This window comes from Schistocerca cancellata, chromosome 1 (assembly GCF_023864275.1).
Source record: "Schistocerca cancellata isolate TAMUIC-IGC-003103 chromosome 1, iqSchCanc2.1, whole genome shotgun sequence".
NCBI classification, from domain to species: Eukaryota; Metazoa; Arthropoda; class Insecta; order Orthoptera; family Acrididae; genus Schistocerca; species Schistocerca cancellata.
In genome coordinates, this window is record NC_064626.1 from 1,104,525,481 (window position 1) to 1,104,542,671 (window position 17,191).

The 17,191-nt window shown below is 38.1% G+C and overlaps 2 protein-coding genes across 2 annotated transcripts in view; one reads left to right on the plus strand and one right to left on the minus strand.

Annotated features, from left to right (window-relative positions):
• Positions 1-318: 318 nt before the first annotated feature.
• Positions 319-1,788, minus strand: LOC126163024 (U3 small nucleolar RNA-interacting protein 2). The gene has a single exon (XM_049919897.1). It carries the CDS (start codon positions 1,744-1,746, stop codon positions 349-351), a length of 1,398 nt encoding a protein of 465 aa, XP_049775854.1. The 5' UTR covers positions 1,747-1,788; the 3' UTR covers positions 319-348.
• Positions 1,789-1,857: 69 nt separating this feature from the next.
• The window catches only part of LOC126091984 (peptide methionine sulfoxide reductase MsrB-like), an 89,975-nt gene continuing 74,641 nt past the window's right edge, over positions 1,858-17,191 (plus strand). Inside the window, exon 1 of the mRNA XM_049907352.1 lies at positions 1,858-2,090. Coding sequence (XP_049763309.1) covers positions 1,970-2,090 — 121 coding nt within the window. The 5' untranslated portion in view covers positions 1,858-1,969. The remainder of the gene's footprint in view (positions 2,091-17,191) is intronic.

Consider the following 17,191-nt stretch of genomic DNA (forward strand, 5'->3'; position numbering starts at 1 on the left):
GACGCTTCCGTATTTCCGATATTTATGTACCTACCACTGAGAAAGTACATTCTTAATAAATCATAATTATAAAGTATGATGTATGTTCTTAATAACTCATACTTTAACAAACTTGTAAACAGCAAAGAGAAAAATGCTAAACTGCGAACTGAGAGTTCTGTTGAACCTGTGGGCGATTTCTAATGTGATAGCTCAATATCATTTACACTATCTAAGATCTATTCTACATGCACTATTAACTACAACATCAAATTTTATCTACACAGACATAAACACATGTACTTGGTCACACTGTTTTTGGAGGAGAAAACAATGTCAGTAAGTTAGAAAATATTTATTGTACATAAATTATTCTGTACTAATTAACAGTGGTATTATAAGAATACTATTTTTTGCATCTTTGTTTCTCCACCATCGCCCCAGTCTGTGCTCTTGACCAACTCCAGCAATAAGGTAACTACCATCAGGTGTGAAGGCCAGACAATTAACAAAACCAACCACTAAAATGTCAAACAAATGTTCGAGTGATCTATAGGAATCACCACATCTCCATAATTTCACTGAACCATTACATGAGCCTGATGCAACAAGATCACTATTTACATAGGCAGCTGTGCTAGATATCCAGTTTGGTTCCGAATTATCACTAACACCATGTGCCACAGACACAGAACACAAGGGTTTCTTCTTCATACTTCCCCACAAACAAAGATCGCCATCAGTTCCACATGACAGAAAGTGATCTTCTGTAATCAGTTTCACACATTCTATAGATCCCCTATGTCCATTAAATATGAGCTGAGATTCTTCAACAACTTTCCATATCCTGATAGTGTTGTCTCCGCCACCAGATGTCACAGCTCTGTCAGCAGACAACGCATCTATACTGGTAATGCCGGTTTGATGACCAAAAAGTGTTTCAATATACGACATTTCATCTAAATTCCATATTTTTACTGTTTTATCGTCAGAAGCACTAAAGAGTTGGTGCGTACCTTTCCTAAATGCTAGTCCAGTAACTGCGCCACTATGCTTTGAAAACGAATGAAGTAACTGAAATGTATCCGGGCTCCACACATTGATAACTTTGTTTAAGCCGCCGGACACCAAGAATTTCTCATCCGACGAGAGAGCAAGGCACAGAATTGTTGGCTTTCGACTTCCATGAGGCGCATCTTTGCCACCTTTAAGTGATTTCAGTTTATTTCCTTCCGGAAGTGACCATTTTACTATACCACCGTCTTTAGAGGCCGTGAACATAGCTTTTCCGTCTTGAGAGACGACAACACAAGTAAGGGATAAACTATGTTCTTTACATTTGAGCACCTTCACATCGTCCTTTAAATATCCTTTGTATTTACTAGCAACATTTCTCCTGTACTTATCCGATTTCTCTCTAATCTCTTCCTGAAGACGACTCGTTATCACATCCTTATTTACGTCATTTTCCTCGGCACGTTCGCGTTCCCTCTTTTCGATTTCTTCAAGGTAAATTTTAGCAAGGCGTATCTTCTTCTCTTGAGCTGTCTCTCCAATGTCACTTTCAACATCGCTTTTACTACTCTCACTTACTTCATCACTGTCTATTTCTTCACTTTCCTTTTTGCGAGGCCGTTTTTTGTCACTGTATTCACCATTAACTTTGTTTCGTTTATTTGACTGCTTTTTTGGTTGAGTTCTTATAAAAAAAGACATTTTACATATCTTCGCAAGTTTTGACCACGTGCACAACACACAAAATAACATTCACAACATACACAACCAAAGCTCTCCAACACAGACCTCACGCATGGAACTACTTTACAAGTTCCAGAGGTGTACTTTGCTTGCAATTTATCCAGAGATCATAGATTTAAAATGATGGAGATTTGGAGAATCTCTGAAGTGATTGCGTTTTGAAAGATTTGTTCTTTGAAATGAGGGAATGTTGATGTGAAAAAGAAAAAAAAAAAAAATCTGAAGATTAGAAATGGCAGCAAGAGTTGTATTGCGTTGTAATAAGAATGTAGTAGACGTCCTCACTAAAAAACCATTATTCAACAGCTGCGTGAAATCTTTTATCCGTTTGGCTCCACCACTGGTCAATTACAGTGAGTTTGAATTGTACAGGCAGTTTTCCATTTGTTTATTTGTTAAATGAGCGTCACTAGTTTTGTAAACAGTATTTAAAAAACACAGGAAGATACAGATTATTTATATTTGCACAGGAGACAAGATTACGAAGTTTGTGCCAGAAAGACTTTACAAAAATTCAATGACATGAATATTAAAATGCTTTATTTCTGAAGATTTTTTTTTGTTAATCAGTTTACTTGGAAATAAAGTGAAGACCATAGCAACATAAAAGTCTTATATAAAAAAAATTAAATAAAAAAAATTAAAGTGTCCGATGCACTGTCGAATACATTTACTAGTTTGAGAGCAAATGCTCATACCCATTTTTGTTGTGTGACCTGTAACTGGAATGTCTTGCCTTAACAATTGCTCGTGCATAATTGTTTTAACACCCACTGTACACTGGAGAATACTGGTGGAGCTTACCGTAATGTCATGTTGAACAACTGTCAAATATGATGTATTGTTGACGGAGAGGAATGCTGCTCTCAGCACACTTGTATCTATTAAACATTTTACTCTTCTGCAGGATAGTACAGGGGCCTGATCAAAATATCTCAGGTTGTTAACTGGTTGGCATTAACAAGTGGAGAAGTGTTAATAAGTGGATATGAACATATGGTAATCATCAAAATATGTCTTGCCTCTCAAGCTTTCAGTTATGGAGACTTAAGTGGATTGACATGGGTTTGAAGTATTACTCTTGCAAACAAAGTTGACACTTGGCGTGGTGGCTGAAGGGAGTGACTGTAAAGGCATTTCCCAAGTACGAGTCCAGTGGCTTAACACCCCATCACCTTGTTCATTCATTTGCGTTCTGAAATCCCTGTGTGAATGACACCTCTTAGGAGTATAAAATATATCAAGTCGTTCATTGACTGCTTGCTACTTCTGTGAAGTGTACTAACAGTTATGACCCTGCCTTTGTACTATTGTAAATTACGGGTATTAATTTTATATTCCAATGTATTAAAGAAAAACAACTGCTTTGAAGGAAAAAGCCTGCTGTCCCTCTTACACTACTCACGTGGTGTTTTTATCTAGTACATGACACTAAGTATTTACCAGAATGTAGTGGGTCATTGCAGTCAAATCATGAAGCTCATGTCAGCCATCATCTCAGACTTTCATGAAACATTGCACATTTGCTTATACTTGTAACATAAGAACTTGTGCAGAATCTTTTTGCTCTCAGACTTAAACTTTTTTTTAATATTAAATTTTAAATGTTGTAATATTCTTATAACTGGGCTCTGCAAGAATGTTGATGCAAAATGGTTCTTATCTACATAAATGCCCATAACTCAGGTTTGTGAAGCTTTTGATTTGGATTTTTTTCTGTAAGTTGAGAGAAGCACACACTTAACAGACATGTAATTACTTAAGCAGTAAAGTTAGGTCTACAAAGAACAATACAAACAAATTTATTATTGTAACTTTCCAGTTTCCAGAAAAAGTACGGACACATTGAAAAATGCTTATATCACATTTCTACAACCTGGTGGGCACTTATAATTGGTCTTAGATGATTCCCAAGATAGTACACATTGTAAAAATTAAAACTGTTAATGGATTTTCTATGAATGGACACACAAATAAATCTGAAATCAAAATACTTTGTGTTGTGATAGAAAAAAAAAATCTAAGTAAGATCATCCATACCTAACACCAACTGCCTCATATTATTATGAAACTTTTTCTACTTGGTACTTTCTACATGGTAGTAGTCAATGCAGAATTTCTCCACATACTTCATGTAGTTTGAGGGAAAAAATGGAAGCTTTTTACAAACGTAAAGCCGCAACAGAAGCTTGTCATTTGGATTGCATTACTTCATACAAAAGAAATAATAATAATAACAGAAAGTATTTTATTTTCAACACATCACTATCTTATTTCCCCAGATGTCACAGAAGGGATGTATTTTTATTGGGAAAAAATTAGTAACTATTCTTGACTTACGGGAATATAGAAAATCAGCTTAAGCTGTTGTGGTCCAAACAATGATTTTCAAATATGTAAAACATTTTTTGACAGCTGACACAAGATTTATTTTTATTGAAACTCTGATATTATTTTTTTAAAAAGGAAAAAGAAGTAGCACCCTGAGTTTTGATAGATGTTGGATGTTTATTTAACATACATCACATCATTGTTCAGAAGACCATTCAAATCAGATTATGTAAACTGACAACCTATAGTAAGGCTGCCTCATGAAAGTACAGAGCCAAAAGTTATAAATTTAATTGAAACATTTTCATTATATGAGTTAACTTTATGTAGGGTGTCAATTATTCTAGCCACTCTAATGTTAACTGAAAATGTACATGTCCAGCAATGAAGATCCATGAAACTAGCAATGAAACTTCTTAACAGCATCTCTGTTTTAATCCACTGTGACAAATTATATTCTGTTAACTTCATATCTTTTTCATTGAAGTAATATATTCGGCCTAATGATGTTGATTACATCAACAGCACATAAAATGTTTTCCAAAGGCACAAAACAAGAGTCTTCCTTCTCAGGCCAAAAGAATGACACCACTGATCCAGGTGGGTGGAGAAAAAGTAGTTCAACATCTCCTCCTTCTTCAGAGACAATTCTGATGAAGGCAAAGTTTCCACCTATCATCATGTACAGCTGCTACATAAGAATTTTGTTTGGGACAAGTGCATGTCCATTGTGGGGCTTTTTCAATGAATGAAAAAATCAAGAAAGGCTTTTCAGAAGTTACTCTTCTAAGATAGGAAGATAGTGGAACTGGAGGAGAAGATTGCTGCCCTTCAGGTGGAACTAGATAAAGTGAAACAAGATCTGGAAAGGTTAAGGGGGGGGGGGAGAAGAGAAAAGAGAAGTGGGATGTGACAACATGTTATAGAAGAAATAGGAATAGGGCTTTCTCAGACATTGTTGTTGTGAATGTGGAAAACAGGTTTGACGTGTTGTCACAGTTGGAAACTGATGAGCCGCAAGTAGATGTAGATGGCGCACAACAAACTTTCAAGAAGTGTTTGAAAAGTAAGAATGCAAAAAAAGTTGTGTTTGAAAAATAAGAAGGCAGAAAAAGTTGTGAAGGAGGAAGTTTTGTTGTTATGTATTTCACATGGTACAGGTGTTGGCCACAGTTGCAGGATGAACTATGGTCAGGTTACCAGGTCACAAGTTTTTTTTTTTTAAGCCTATTGCAAGTCTGGGTCAGGTGATAAGGGATGTAGGATCACTTTGCAAAGGAAGACACTGTGGTAAGAGTGGGTGGGGTGGGCAACAGCATAGATAGGAACCCTAATTACTCAATTGAGTGGGACCTGGTAAAGATAGCTCCAGCAATGATACATACTGGTGTTTGGCTTATGTCTGTTCTGAGCCTCATTTATATTCTTTTGTTTGGAGAGTTAATTTAGAGGTGGAACTGTTGCTTGAATCAGTTATGGGGTGTCATATCGGTGTGGTTCCTGTTGACTCTGTCAGCAGATGGGACTATACTAGGCATAGGCATGGCCTTCACATCAACAGGAGTGGGAAGGGAAAACTGTCTTGGCTAATAGCAAATAACTTGGGGGGGGGGGGGGGGGGGGGCACTGTCACGAGTGGTATAAAGTACCAGTGGTTACAAGTGACAGAACAGTATTTTTTTAGGGTATGGAGGGCAGAAACAAAAGATGTTCAGAGACAGGCTGAAAATGAAATACACATTGATAAAACAGCCAACCAGAGAGCAAATTTAGCGTACACAATGCATGCAGACAGCCTCTAATTGAAGCTAAAGATTCTCAAAAATTGACAGGAACATTAGTTTCCTCCAGTTGTAATTCAGCCAGTGCACAAAGTAAGATACCCCTACTGCATCAGAATATCCAAGGACTAAGGGGTAAACTCAATGAGTAGCTTATTTGTGTTGAAGAATTAGAGTTGAGCAAACCAGCTGATATAGTCTGCCTCTCTGAACATCATGTGACCCTCTGGTGTAGATATGTTAAATGTTACTGGATTCAGTTTAGCTTCTTACTTCTGTAGAGTAAATATGGAGAAAGGAGGAGTTGCCACATTTTTCAGAAACTGTTTTGAGTCAAGAATAGTGAGATTAATAAATTTTGCTCAGAGCAGCACTTAGAAGCTTGTGTAACAGAAGTAGTATTTCATTCATAATAAGGCCTTTATAATAGTAGGTATATACAGATCACCTTCAGGAAATTTTAACCTCTTCATAAAAAATCTGGAAAAACTGTTGTCCCATCTCACAGTAAAAAACAAGGAAATATTGGTTGGTAGTAATTTTCATACGGATTTATTGAAAGCTCTGTCAGTGAACAGTTATTGCAGTCAGTAACACTATCATTCAATTTAGTTCCTACTGTGAACTTTGCGACTAGGATATGTAAATGTTCAGACTGCTATTGATAATATCTTTATAGGCAAATCTAGGGAAAAATGTCATGTCATGAAACCAATAGTAAATGGGCTATATGATCATGACAAGCAGCATCTTGTGTTAAATGTTGAAACTTTTCAGGATAAAAAAAAAAAAAATCTATTAGAGTACAGAGGCATAATAAATAAGTCAAAAATTGAAAAATTCAGGAACTTACTCAAAGACATGAACTGGGTAGAATGTTTACAATACTTCTGACTCAAATGAAAAATACAAAGCATTAATTAATAAAGTTACCTCCACTTTTGAAAAAAATTTCCCCCTAAACGTAACTCAAATCACACAGAAGTCAAAAAATAAACCATGAATTACGCAAGGAATAAAGATAATCATGTGGCGCAAAAGGAGACTGTGTCTACTATCTAGGAACAGCTCTAATGTTAGCATTGTAATGCATTACAAAGAATACTGAAAAATATTGTAGCAAGTAATCCAAAACTCGAAGCAGCTTTATTATGAGAAAGAGGTAATTACACCGGGCAATAAAACAAAAACTGTATGGGATATAGCGAAGCCAGAGACAGGTGGGGCCAAAATGGAAGAGGAACAGATAGCTCTAAAAATAAATTAAACTTTGGTGACAAGTGCATGTAGTGTTGCAAACCTCTTAAACACGTACTTCATTTCTGTTACTGACAGCTTGGGGTTATCAGGTTCAGTTAACAGTGCAATGGGCTACCTGAGACCAGTCTTTAAGAATAATTTCAATAAAATGGAAATGACTCATGTCCCCAGAGAAGAAGCATCCATCAAAAAATCCTAAAATCGAAATAATGTAGTGGGTATGATAACATTTCACTGAAGTTAATCAAAGAGTGATCATGCAAGCTGAGTTCTGTCTTAAGTTATTTCTGTAATCAATCTCTTATCAGCGGAACATTCCCAGACTGGCTAAAATGTGGTGAAGTTAAGCCTCTTTACAGTAAGGGGGATAAAGAAATTCCATCAACTATCGTCCAATTTCAGTTTGCTGAATTTCTCAAAAATATTTGAAAAGCTTGTGTTCATGTGTACTTAAGCTTCTGAGTGCAAATAATATATTCTCCAAGTCTCAGTTTGGATTTCTTAAGGGTTCTGATATAGAGAAAGCTATTTACACTTACAGTGAGAATGTACTTAATTCATTAGATAATAAATTAGAGGCTACTGGCATTTTCTGTGGCCTGTCAAAAGCCTTTGACTGTGTGAGCCACAGCATTCTCTTAAGTAAATTAGAATATTATGGTGTCACCGGCAATGCTGCGAAATGGTTTGAGTGTATCTAACAGGAAACAAAGGGTGTCATTGCGAAATACCTGTGCAGTAAGCAGTCAGTCTTCATCTGATTGGGAATTAATTACATGTGGTGTTCCTCAAGGTTCCTTCTTGGATCCATTGCTTGTTCTTGTGTGCATTAATGACCTCTCGTCTGTTATATTGCCAGATGCCAAGTTTGTTTTATTTACAGATGATAAAAAAAAATTGCAATAAGTAGCGAGTACAGATTTAGAAATAGCTGCTAATTAAATTTTCACTGACATTAATAAATGATTTAAAGCTAATTCACTATCATTAAACTCTGAAAAGACCCACTATATGCAGTTCAGAATGTGTAAGACATTTCCTTACAGCATGTGTATAATGTATAAAGACATGCAGATTGAAGATATTGACAGGATTAAATTTCTGGGATTACAAGAATTGCTTAAGCACGTGAACAAGTCTGCATTTGCAGTGAGAATGATGTCAAATGTAGGAGATATAAATGTAAAAAACCTTGCATATTTTTCTTACTTTCATTCTATTATGTCGTAAGGGATCATATTATGGGGGTAACAAGCAAAACATTTGTGTTGTAAATTCAAGAATTCAAGAACGTCATGTAGAACCTGTTCAAGGCACTTTGTATTCTAACCACCGCTTCTCAGAATATTAATTCCTTAAAAAAATTTGTTGCAAGTAATATATCGCTATTTCCAACCGCTAGCTCAATACATAATATCAATACTAGGAATAAGAACAATCTACATGAAGACCTAAAATCACTTACCTTGGTCCAAAAAGAGGTCCAATATCCAGGAACACACATTTTCAATAAATTGCCAGAAACCATTAAAAACTCGGTTTCAGGTAAAGCACAGTTTCAACAGAGTCTGAAAGACTTTTTGATAGGCAGCTCCTTCTATTCTATAGATGAACGTCTTAACACAGACTGTTAGGCTAGCTTAAGTAAAAATGTCTGCTAGGTTTAAGTTTTGACAGCACTTGGTCACAACAGTCAAGATAGGTATTTTGTGTGTGATAAATTTATTAATAGTGCACATCAATGTTTCATTGTGACAGCATATTAATTATGTTAATATTAAGTGTTCCAGTTTACTGTATTGTATTCACCTATTTTGACAATCACCTGTCAAATGATTTGGGTGGTAAGTATTATATTCAAATGTTTTATGGTTTTTATATTATATTTTCCGATATGTCCCACACCCATGAGAATCATCTCATTTTTTGGGTCTATGGAATGAAAACTGAATGTAATCCGTAAAGAATCATAGGAAAGTGGTTTGTAATGGTGAAAATTCCTGGTACCAGGTATTGTGCGGGTTGTCGAAAATCTCTTCTCGAGGTTCTTGCGTAGGAAATCTACATCGACTTTCTCTAAGAAGTGAAAAAAACATTTTTCAATATTAGCTTTGCAGAAATCGTAAACCCAGATGCAGTTGTTATTTGTGCATCTAGTTGAGGACTAGCTCTTCTCTATATATGTTATATAGTTCCCCTCAAACCATAACAGGCAGATTTACCATGACTAGTAACAAAAAAAGGAATTCTCAACATCAATAGAAAAATCATTTTTGGCACACTCAAATTTTTAAAGCTTTTTCTATTCTTATGTTGAGCAGCATCAATGAAATCAATGAAATAATGCACTTTCTTCTCTTGTCATCAAATTTTTATTCTCTACGGTCAGAATCTTCAATATTGCAAACTAGTTCCCGCACACTTTTCTTTCCAAAACATGTCTTACTTTTTCTAGCTTCTTTTTGCCCTATGAAGCCTTGCTGTGATTTGGAATTGAGAGAAGTCTTAAGGGAGATCACCCAAAATAATGTAAAGTTTTATTTCCATCCTCATTACTTTGTCTTTTTAGTACTGATCCATGAAATGTCATCTGTGGATCATCTGCATCACTTTTATTTCTGTCACTGACTTCAGTTTTCTGGTCACAAATCTTACAACATTTTGTGCATAGTATTTGGCCTGGTTTTACATAGATTCTTTTAGCATTTAATATTTTAGACAAAGAGAAGCAAATTGACCTCAGAGATTTTTTTACTGTTTGTGTGTGTGTTTTTTGAAAGGATCACAACAAGTTCTTTGATGACATTCAAAAACTTTTAAGTAATATTATCTGTGATGTCCACATATTGTAGCATTTTCTTGATCTTGTGGAAAGCTTATATTGGATTGCAGCAATATCAAATCTCGATGGTCTTCTCCCAGCTCTTTTATTTTTTGTAGAGTTTTTACTAACGTATGGGTTGAAAAATAACATGATGTTTTTAGCAATTTACCAACAGTGCATGAATTCACATTAACTGAGCACTAATTCACTTAAAACATACTTTATACAAGTCAAATGATAGGGCTGCACCACAAACAGATATGACCTGTCTTACAGAAAGACAAAGAACAACTGAGGCCAAATAATTGTTGCATGCCAGTTATTCTCAACAATGAATTTCAGCAATTACAGCATTGTTTTCATGCCTATAAAGGTTTCAACAAGCTACTGCTCTACTGCTCTCTAAGAACACTTTTTTATCACTGTGAGTAGGTGACTGGCTGAGCACATAAATCATACAATTATAGTCTTTAAAAAATTACTGAATTAGTCAAATGAAAGGAAATAACTTTTCTCACTTCAAAGTTAAATTGCCTGCCTAGAATGAGTTATACTTAAATATGCTAATTTGATACTCTTGCATCTGAGGCAGTGATACAGTGAGTGGATGAACTTGCTTAAAATGAATGACCCTTTTGCATCACAGCAAAAAGTATTTTGATTTCAGGTGTGCATGTTGGTTAACAGAAGACCAATTAAAATTTCTATTTTATTAGAAATCTTACAATCTAGGGGATTATTTAAGACCAAAATGAAGTTCTCAGCAGGTTGCAGAAATGCGATTTAAGCATTCTTCCACATCCTCGCAATTTTTTTGAAATAGAAAATTGACATATAATAATAATTTTTAAAAATTTTCTTTGTAATTGGGCATCTGTTAACTATATGCCTTACTTAACTTCTGAAAAAAATTAAAAATCAAAAACTTCCATAAACACCTGAGTTATTTATTTATTTATTTATGCATTTATTTTACCTGGCAAGATTAGGGCCTTCAGGCCCTCTCTTACACCTAACCAGGCATACTCAGATTCAACAAATTTCAGTTTCTACAGAACATTAAGGACATATAACATGTTATACAGTATTAATGTTACAGAAAAAATTAGAGATTATAAAAGTACTACAATGATAATTATAACAATCAAAAAGTAATTATAATAATCAAGAATAATAATAATAGTAATGACTATGTATAGGAAAGTGAACATATTTTTTCTTTTATGAATGTCAGTCCTATTGCTAGTTGGGAATTTTCTCGTTATATTCTTGCAGCTTGTGAGTTATACTCATCAGGCAGAGACATAAGACGATAGAATGGGGTGAAAGAGATATAGAAAAGGTAGATAAGTTAGAGGAGGAGAAATAGAATGGTAAAATTCGAAGCTATGATGGAGAGGAGAAAGAAAAAGATGAGAGGGGCACGACAATGGTGGCTATACCGTCCCTAATATGTAAGTCCTGAGTTCCCTCTTGAATGTTAAGTGGTTCTGGATAAGACGCAGATCACAGGGGAGCGCGTTCCATAGTCGTATGGCTGAGATGGAGAATGACACAGAGAAAGATTTTGTGTTATGTAAAGGTACAGCCAAGATGCTAGATGTATCCGATCTGGTATTGCGGTTGTGGAATGATGATAGGTGTTTAATGTGAGAAGATAAGTATTGGGGGCACCAGTGGCTAAGAAATCGTTGAAGTAAGCACATCGTGTGGAGATCGCGTGCCTTATGTGGGCGTATACAACCTAGCTGGGAGTATGAAGGACTGATATGATCATACAACCGTATATTGCATACGTATCTAACGCAAGCATTCATCACTAGCTCGAGGCATCTCAAATTTTCACTATTTGTGCCGTGTTGAACTACATCACAGTAGTAAAGATTAGGCAAGACTAGTGTTTGAACTAATTTTTGTTTAACATGGGTTGGAAATATTTTTCTAAATTTTTGAATTGCATGTAGGGAGGAGAGCGATTTCCGGCAAGCTGTGACTGTTTGTTCTTCCCAGTTTAGGTGTTCATCCAAGATTATTCCAAGGTCTTTTACTGTTTTTTGGTATGGTAGTTGGGTACCATTGAGGAGTATTTGAGGGACTGTTTCGCGAAAGTACCGACTGATTAACTTTGGATGAGATATAAGTATGACCTGGGATTTCTTGGGGTTTAGTTTCAGACCTAGGTTCTGTGCCCATCGAGAAACAGAGCAAAGATCTGCGTTCATACTCGCTACTGCGTCAGCAATGTTCTTGGGGCTTGCACTTATGTACAGTTGGATGTCGTCGGCATATAGATGGTAGTTGCAGGAGTGAATCACTGAAGAAATATCATTAATGTACAGTGAGAAGAGTAATGGACCAAGGACGGAGCCTTGGGGAACTCCAGAGCGCACGTTTTTCCATGATGACTTTTCCGACCCACAAATGACTTGTTGACTTCTGTTTTTGAGGTAGCTGTCGAACCAGTGTATAGCGCTGTTTGAGAAATTCAGCTGTTTCATTTTAATTAGTAATATATCAAAGTCAACTGTATCAAAAGCCTTGCTAAAGTCAAGCAGTGTTAGGATGGTAGCTTCACGTCTGTCCATAGCATGTTTAATGTCATCAGTTACTTTGATTAATGCAGTTGCTGTACTATGGTGCTTTCGAAAGCCTGACTGATATTTGTTGTGGATGTTATGGGTTTTGAGGTAATCCGTCAGCTGTTCATGGACGATGTATTCTAGGGCTTTAGATATTGCGGGTAGTATGCTGATCGGCCTGTAGTCACCTGGCGACTTAGGGTTGTCAGTCTTGGGTATAGGTTGAATTAAACTTTGCTTCCACTCAGTAGGATATGTACTACTGACAAGAGACAGGTTGAAGATGTCTGTGATAACTGGAGTAATAGTGTCTACGACGTTCTTAATCATGCCAATGCTCACTCCATCATTTCCTACTGCCTCAGAAGAGATTCTCATAATTGCCTTGTGTACTGTGCCAGTAGTTACATGTTTTAGGTAAAACTTGTCTCTCGAGAGATTGATATCTTGGGGCTGGTAATTTGTCGCTGCGTGGCAGTTTATAGCTGTTGAGAAGAAATCATTGAATTCTTCTGCAGACGCTTGATAAACAGCGTCAGATCTTCGCTTCCCTATACCGAAACTGCGCAGCTTTTTCCACAGTGCAGCAGGTTTTGTTATACTGCATACAACAGAGCGGGCATGTCTGATTTTGGCATTCCTCACGCTTTGCTTGGTTCTATTTCGGAGTTTCCTATAAGCTTCGTACGCCTCGGGAGTTGGGTTACGCTTGAAGGTCCTATGTGCAGCATCAAGTTTATTCATTAACTGGCGTAATGCAGTGGTGAGCCACGGAGCGGGAGCTCTCTTTACCTTGACAGTGCGTTGAGGAGCATGTTTATCATACAGTATAATAATTTTGCGACATAATTCTCGAATTTTTCCGTCTAAAGTCGGTTCATTGCTTATATCATGCCAAGGGATATCTGAGCAATCCTTTTGAAGAGCGTCATGGTTAACATTTTTTAGGTTTCTGTAGGTTACCAGGTGAGATTTTTCTTTGGTAGTATGCACTGAGTAATTTAAGAATATCACATCGTGAGCAGAGAGTCCTGGAGCGGATGTCTGATTGGCGCGAATTATTTTATCTGGTCGCTTTGTTGCTATTATATCTATGAGTGTATGGCTGTGTGGCGTGTGATGAGTTGGGTCCAGCGGTGTTAAACTCATATCATTGGAGTGGAACAGTCTCCTTAGTTTTTCTGCAGAGGGAGATTTTAACTGTAAGTCGATGTTTGTGTCGCCCATAATGATTATGTGTTCATACAGTGTCACGAGCGAGGACAGGGCAGACTGAAAGGAGGACATAGCACCGACGTTTGGAGGTTTATAGATTACTCCAATTAGCAGTTTCTGATTTGATGTGTTTATTTCGAAAAACAAGAACTCTGCTTCTCCTTCGCCCTTTGCATCCGATGTGCATAGTACAGTAGGTCTGAGATCAGAGCGAACATAGGCACCCACACCACCTGCGCGTCGTGTTTCATGATCTGCCCTTAGGAGAGAGTAACCATTGATTCGGATAGCGTCGGAAGAAATGTTTGGTTTCAACCAAGTTTCAGAGACGAGGATAACATGGAACAGCGATTGGCAGAACAGGTCACAGAACTCGTCGAAGTGAGCCGTTAGCGACTGCGCGTTCGCGTGGGCCACAAAGAGCCCGTCGCAGGAACCGGTCCGTCCCGTTGTGGCCGCCTGTAGGACCGAGCGCGCTCCGTCTACCTGCTGGCCGGAAGAGGGAAAAAAGCTGGATTTCGCGGGGGAAGACATATTTACAGGTGTGTCCAAGGTCGTGACTGACTCAAGCGTCTGTGAGCTAAAGGTGAAAGACAAGCTGGAGGTATCGGAGAAAGGAGCAAAAAGAAAGATGGAAAGTGGCAATAGTGGTTACGAAAAAGATAATAGTAGTAGTAGTGGTAGTGACGAGGATGAAAATGACAGATATAGAAAGGCGGTTTTAAGGAGATTCCTGTTAATGGACAATGTTAATTCCCGTTTGACTGATAATATGAATATGCATGAGCACTTATGATAGACAAATAAAGAAGCAATATTTATGTGAAACAATTGACTGATTTTAAAGAGAGTACTTATGGTGCTTATAGAAATAACAAAGCAATATTTACATAAAAAAAATGAAAAAAAAAGAATAAAAATTAACTTATATTAGACAGAGTACAATATGAGACTTTGTGTCTCGCGATATTTCGCTCAGACTTTCAGTTCGGACATGTTCGTCACCGTTTTCCTCCCTCCTTCCGTCTTGACTACGATCCTGCCATCCTGGGTCATTACATTTTGAAGGCCGAACTGTGTGATCGCAGTGTTCAAAACTTTTAGTCTTTCGCGCGTCAGATCTTCCCTCAGGGTAACCCCACTCTTGGCGAGTTTTCTTTTCTGGGCAAACACTTCAGCTCTTTTCCGGTATGACACAAATTTAATTATTATGGGCCTGGGTTTCATGGCACCTGGTATCCTGCGCCCAACATGGTGGCTTCTGTCAATGTCGGCCACGTCGATCTGCACGCCAAGTTTCTCACGCACGAGGCTAATGGCCAGGTCGTCGGTGTTTTCACGATCGTTCTCAGCTACCCCGAACAAGCGCAAGCTGTTCCTTCATTGATACTGCTCAATTTCATCGGTGGCCGCAGACAGTTTAGCTTCTAGGTCGGCGGCTTAAGTTATGGGCATTTATGTGAATAAGTACCAGTATTCACTGACATTTTTGCAGAGCCCAGTTATCACAATATCATTACATTTAAAATTCGATATAAAATAAAACTGTAGTGTGAAATCAAAAAGATTTTGCAGGAGTTACTAAGTAAAATGTAAAAGTCGTGTGACTAGGGCCTCCCGTCAGCTAGGCAATTCGCTGGTCTTTTGATTTGACGCCACTTCGGCGACTTGTGCGTCGATGGGGATGAAGTGATGATGATTAGGTCAACACAACAACCAGTCCCTGAGTGGAGAAAATCTCCAGCCCAGCCAGGAATTGAACCCGGGCCCTTAGGATTGACATTCTGTCGTGCTGACCTCTCAGCTACCGGGGGGCGGAGAGTTCCTATGTTATAAGTATAAGAAAATGTGCAAAGTTCTGTGAAAATCTGAGATAGAGAGATACAAATCCTTGCATTATTGCGTGTTTTGATGTGGAATGACCGTAACTTTAATGATATTGGAGAACACCATCAGCTGTTTACATACTGGAAAATTTAAAATCTATATAAGATGAACATTAGCATTAACAGCGGTTCACAGATTCCAGAAATGTCGGTAAATTATGGAAGGAACCCCCCCCCCCCCCAATGAACCGTGGATCTTGCCATTGATGGGATGCTTGCGTGCCTCAGCGATACAGATAGCTGTTCCATAGGTGCAACCACAACTTGGGGGGGGGGGGGGGGTGTTTATCCGTTGAGAGGCCAGACAAATGTGTGGTTCTTGAAGAGGGGCAGCAGCTTTTTCAGTAGTTGCAGAGGCAACAGTCTGGACGATTGACTGATCTGGCCTCGTAACATCAACCAAAATGGCTTTGTTGTGCTGGTACTGTGAACGGCTGAAAGCAAGGGGAACTGCGGCAGTAATTTTTCCCTAGGGCATACAGCATTACTGTATCGTTAAATGGTGATGGCATCCTCTTGGGTAAAATATTTCAGAGGTAAAAAGTCCCCCATTCAGATCTCTGGGTGGGTACTACTCAGGAGGACGTCGTTATCAGGAGAAAGACAACTGGCATTCTATGGATTGGAGCATGGAATGTCAGATCCCATAATCAGGCATGTATGTTAGAAAATTTAAAAAGCGAAATGGATAGGTTAGTCTGATATAGTCGGAATTAGTGAAGTTTGGTGGCAGGAAGAACAAGGCTTCTGGTCAAGTGAATACAGGATTATAAATACAAAATCAAATAAGGGTAGTGGAGGGGTTGGTTTAATAATGAGTAAAAACATAGGAACACAGATAAGCTACTATGAACAACATAGTGAACGCATTATTGTTGTCAAGATAGACATGATGCCCATGCCTACCACATTAGTACAAGTTTATATGCCAACTAGCTCCGCAGATGACAAAGAGATTGAAGAAATGTATGATGGGATAAAAGAAATTATTCAAATAATGGAAAATCCAGGATGGAATGTAACAATACGAGAAAAGGAAAGTTGCTACTCACCATATAGCGGAGATGCTGAGTCGCGATAGGCACAATAAAAAGATTCACACAATCATAGCTTTCGGCCATTATGGCCTTTGTCAGCAGTAGACACACATACACACACGCACACACACATACACTCATACAGGCGCAACTTGCACACACATCTGAAGTCTCAGAGAGCCGCAACTATACTGTGAGCAGCAGCACCAGTGCATGATGGGGTGGCAACTGGGTGGGGGTAAGGAGGAGGCTGGGGCGGGGAAGGGGAGGGATAGTAAGGTGGGAGTGGCGGACAGTGAAGTGTTGCAGTTTAGACGGAGGACAGGTGAGAAGTTGCAGAGGGGGGAGGGGGTAAATAGTGGAAAGGAGAGAAATAAAAATAAATTAAAAGACTGGGTGTGGCAGTGAAATGATTGCTGTGTAGTGCTGGAATGGGAACAGGGAGGTGGCTGGATGGGTGAGGACAGTGACTAACGAAGGTTGAGGCCAGGAGCGTTATGGGAACGTAGGAAGTATTGCAGGGAAAGTTTCCACCTGCTCA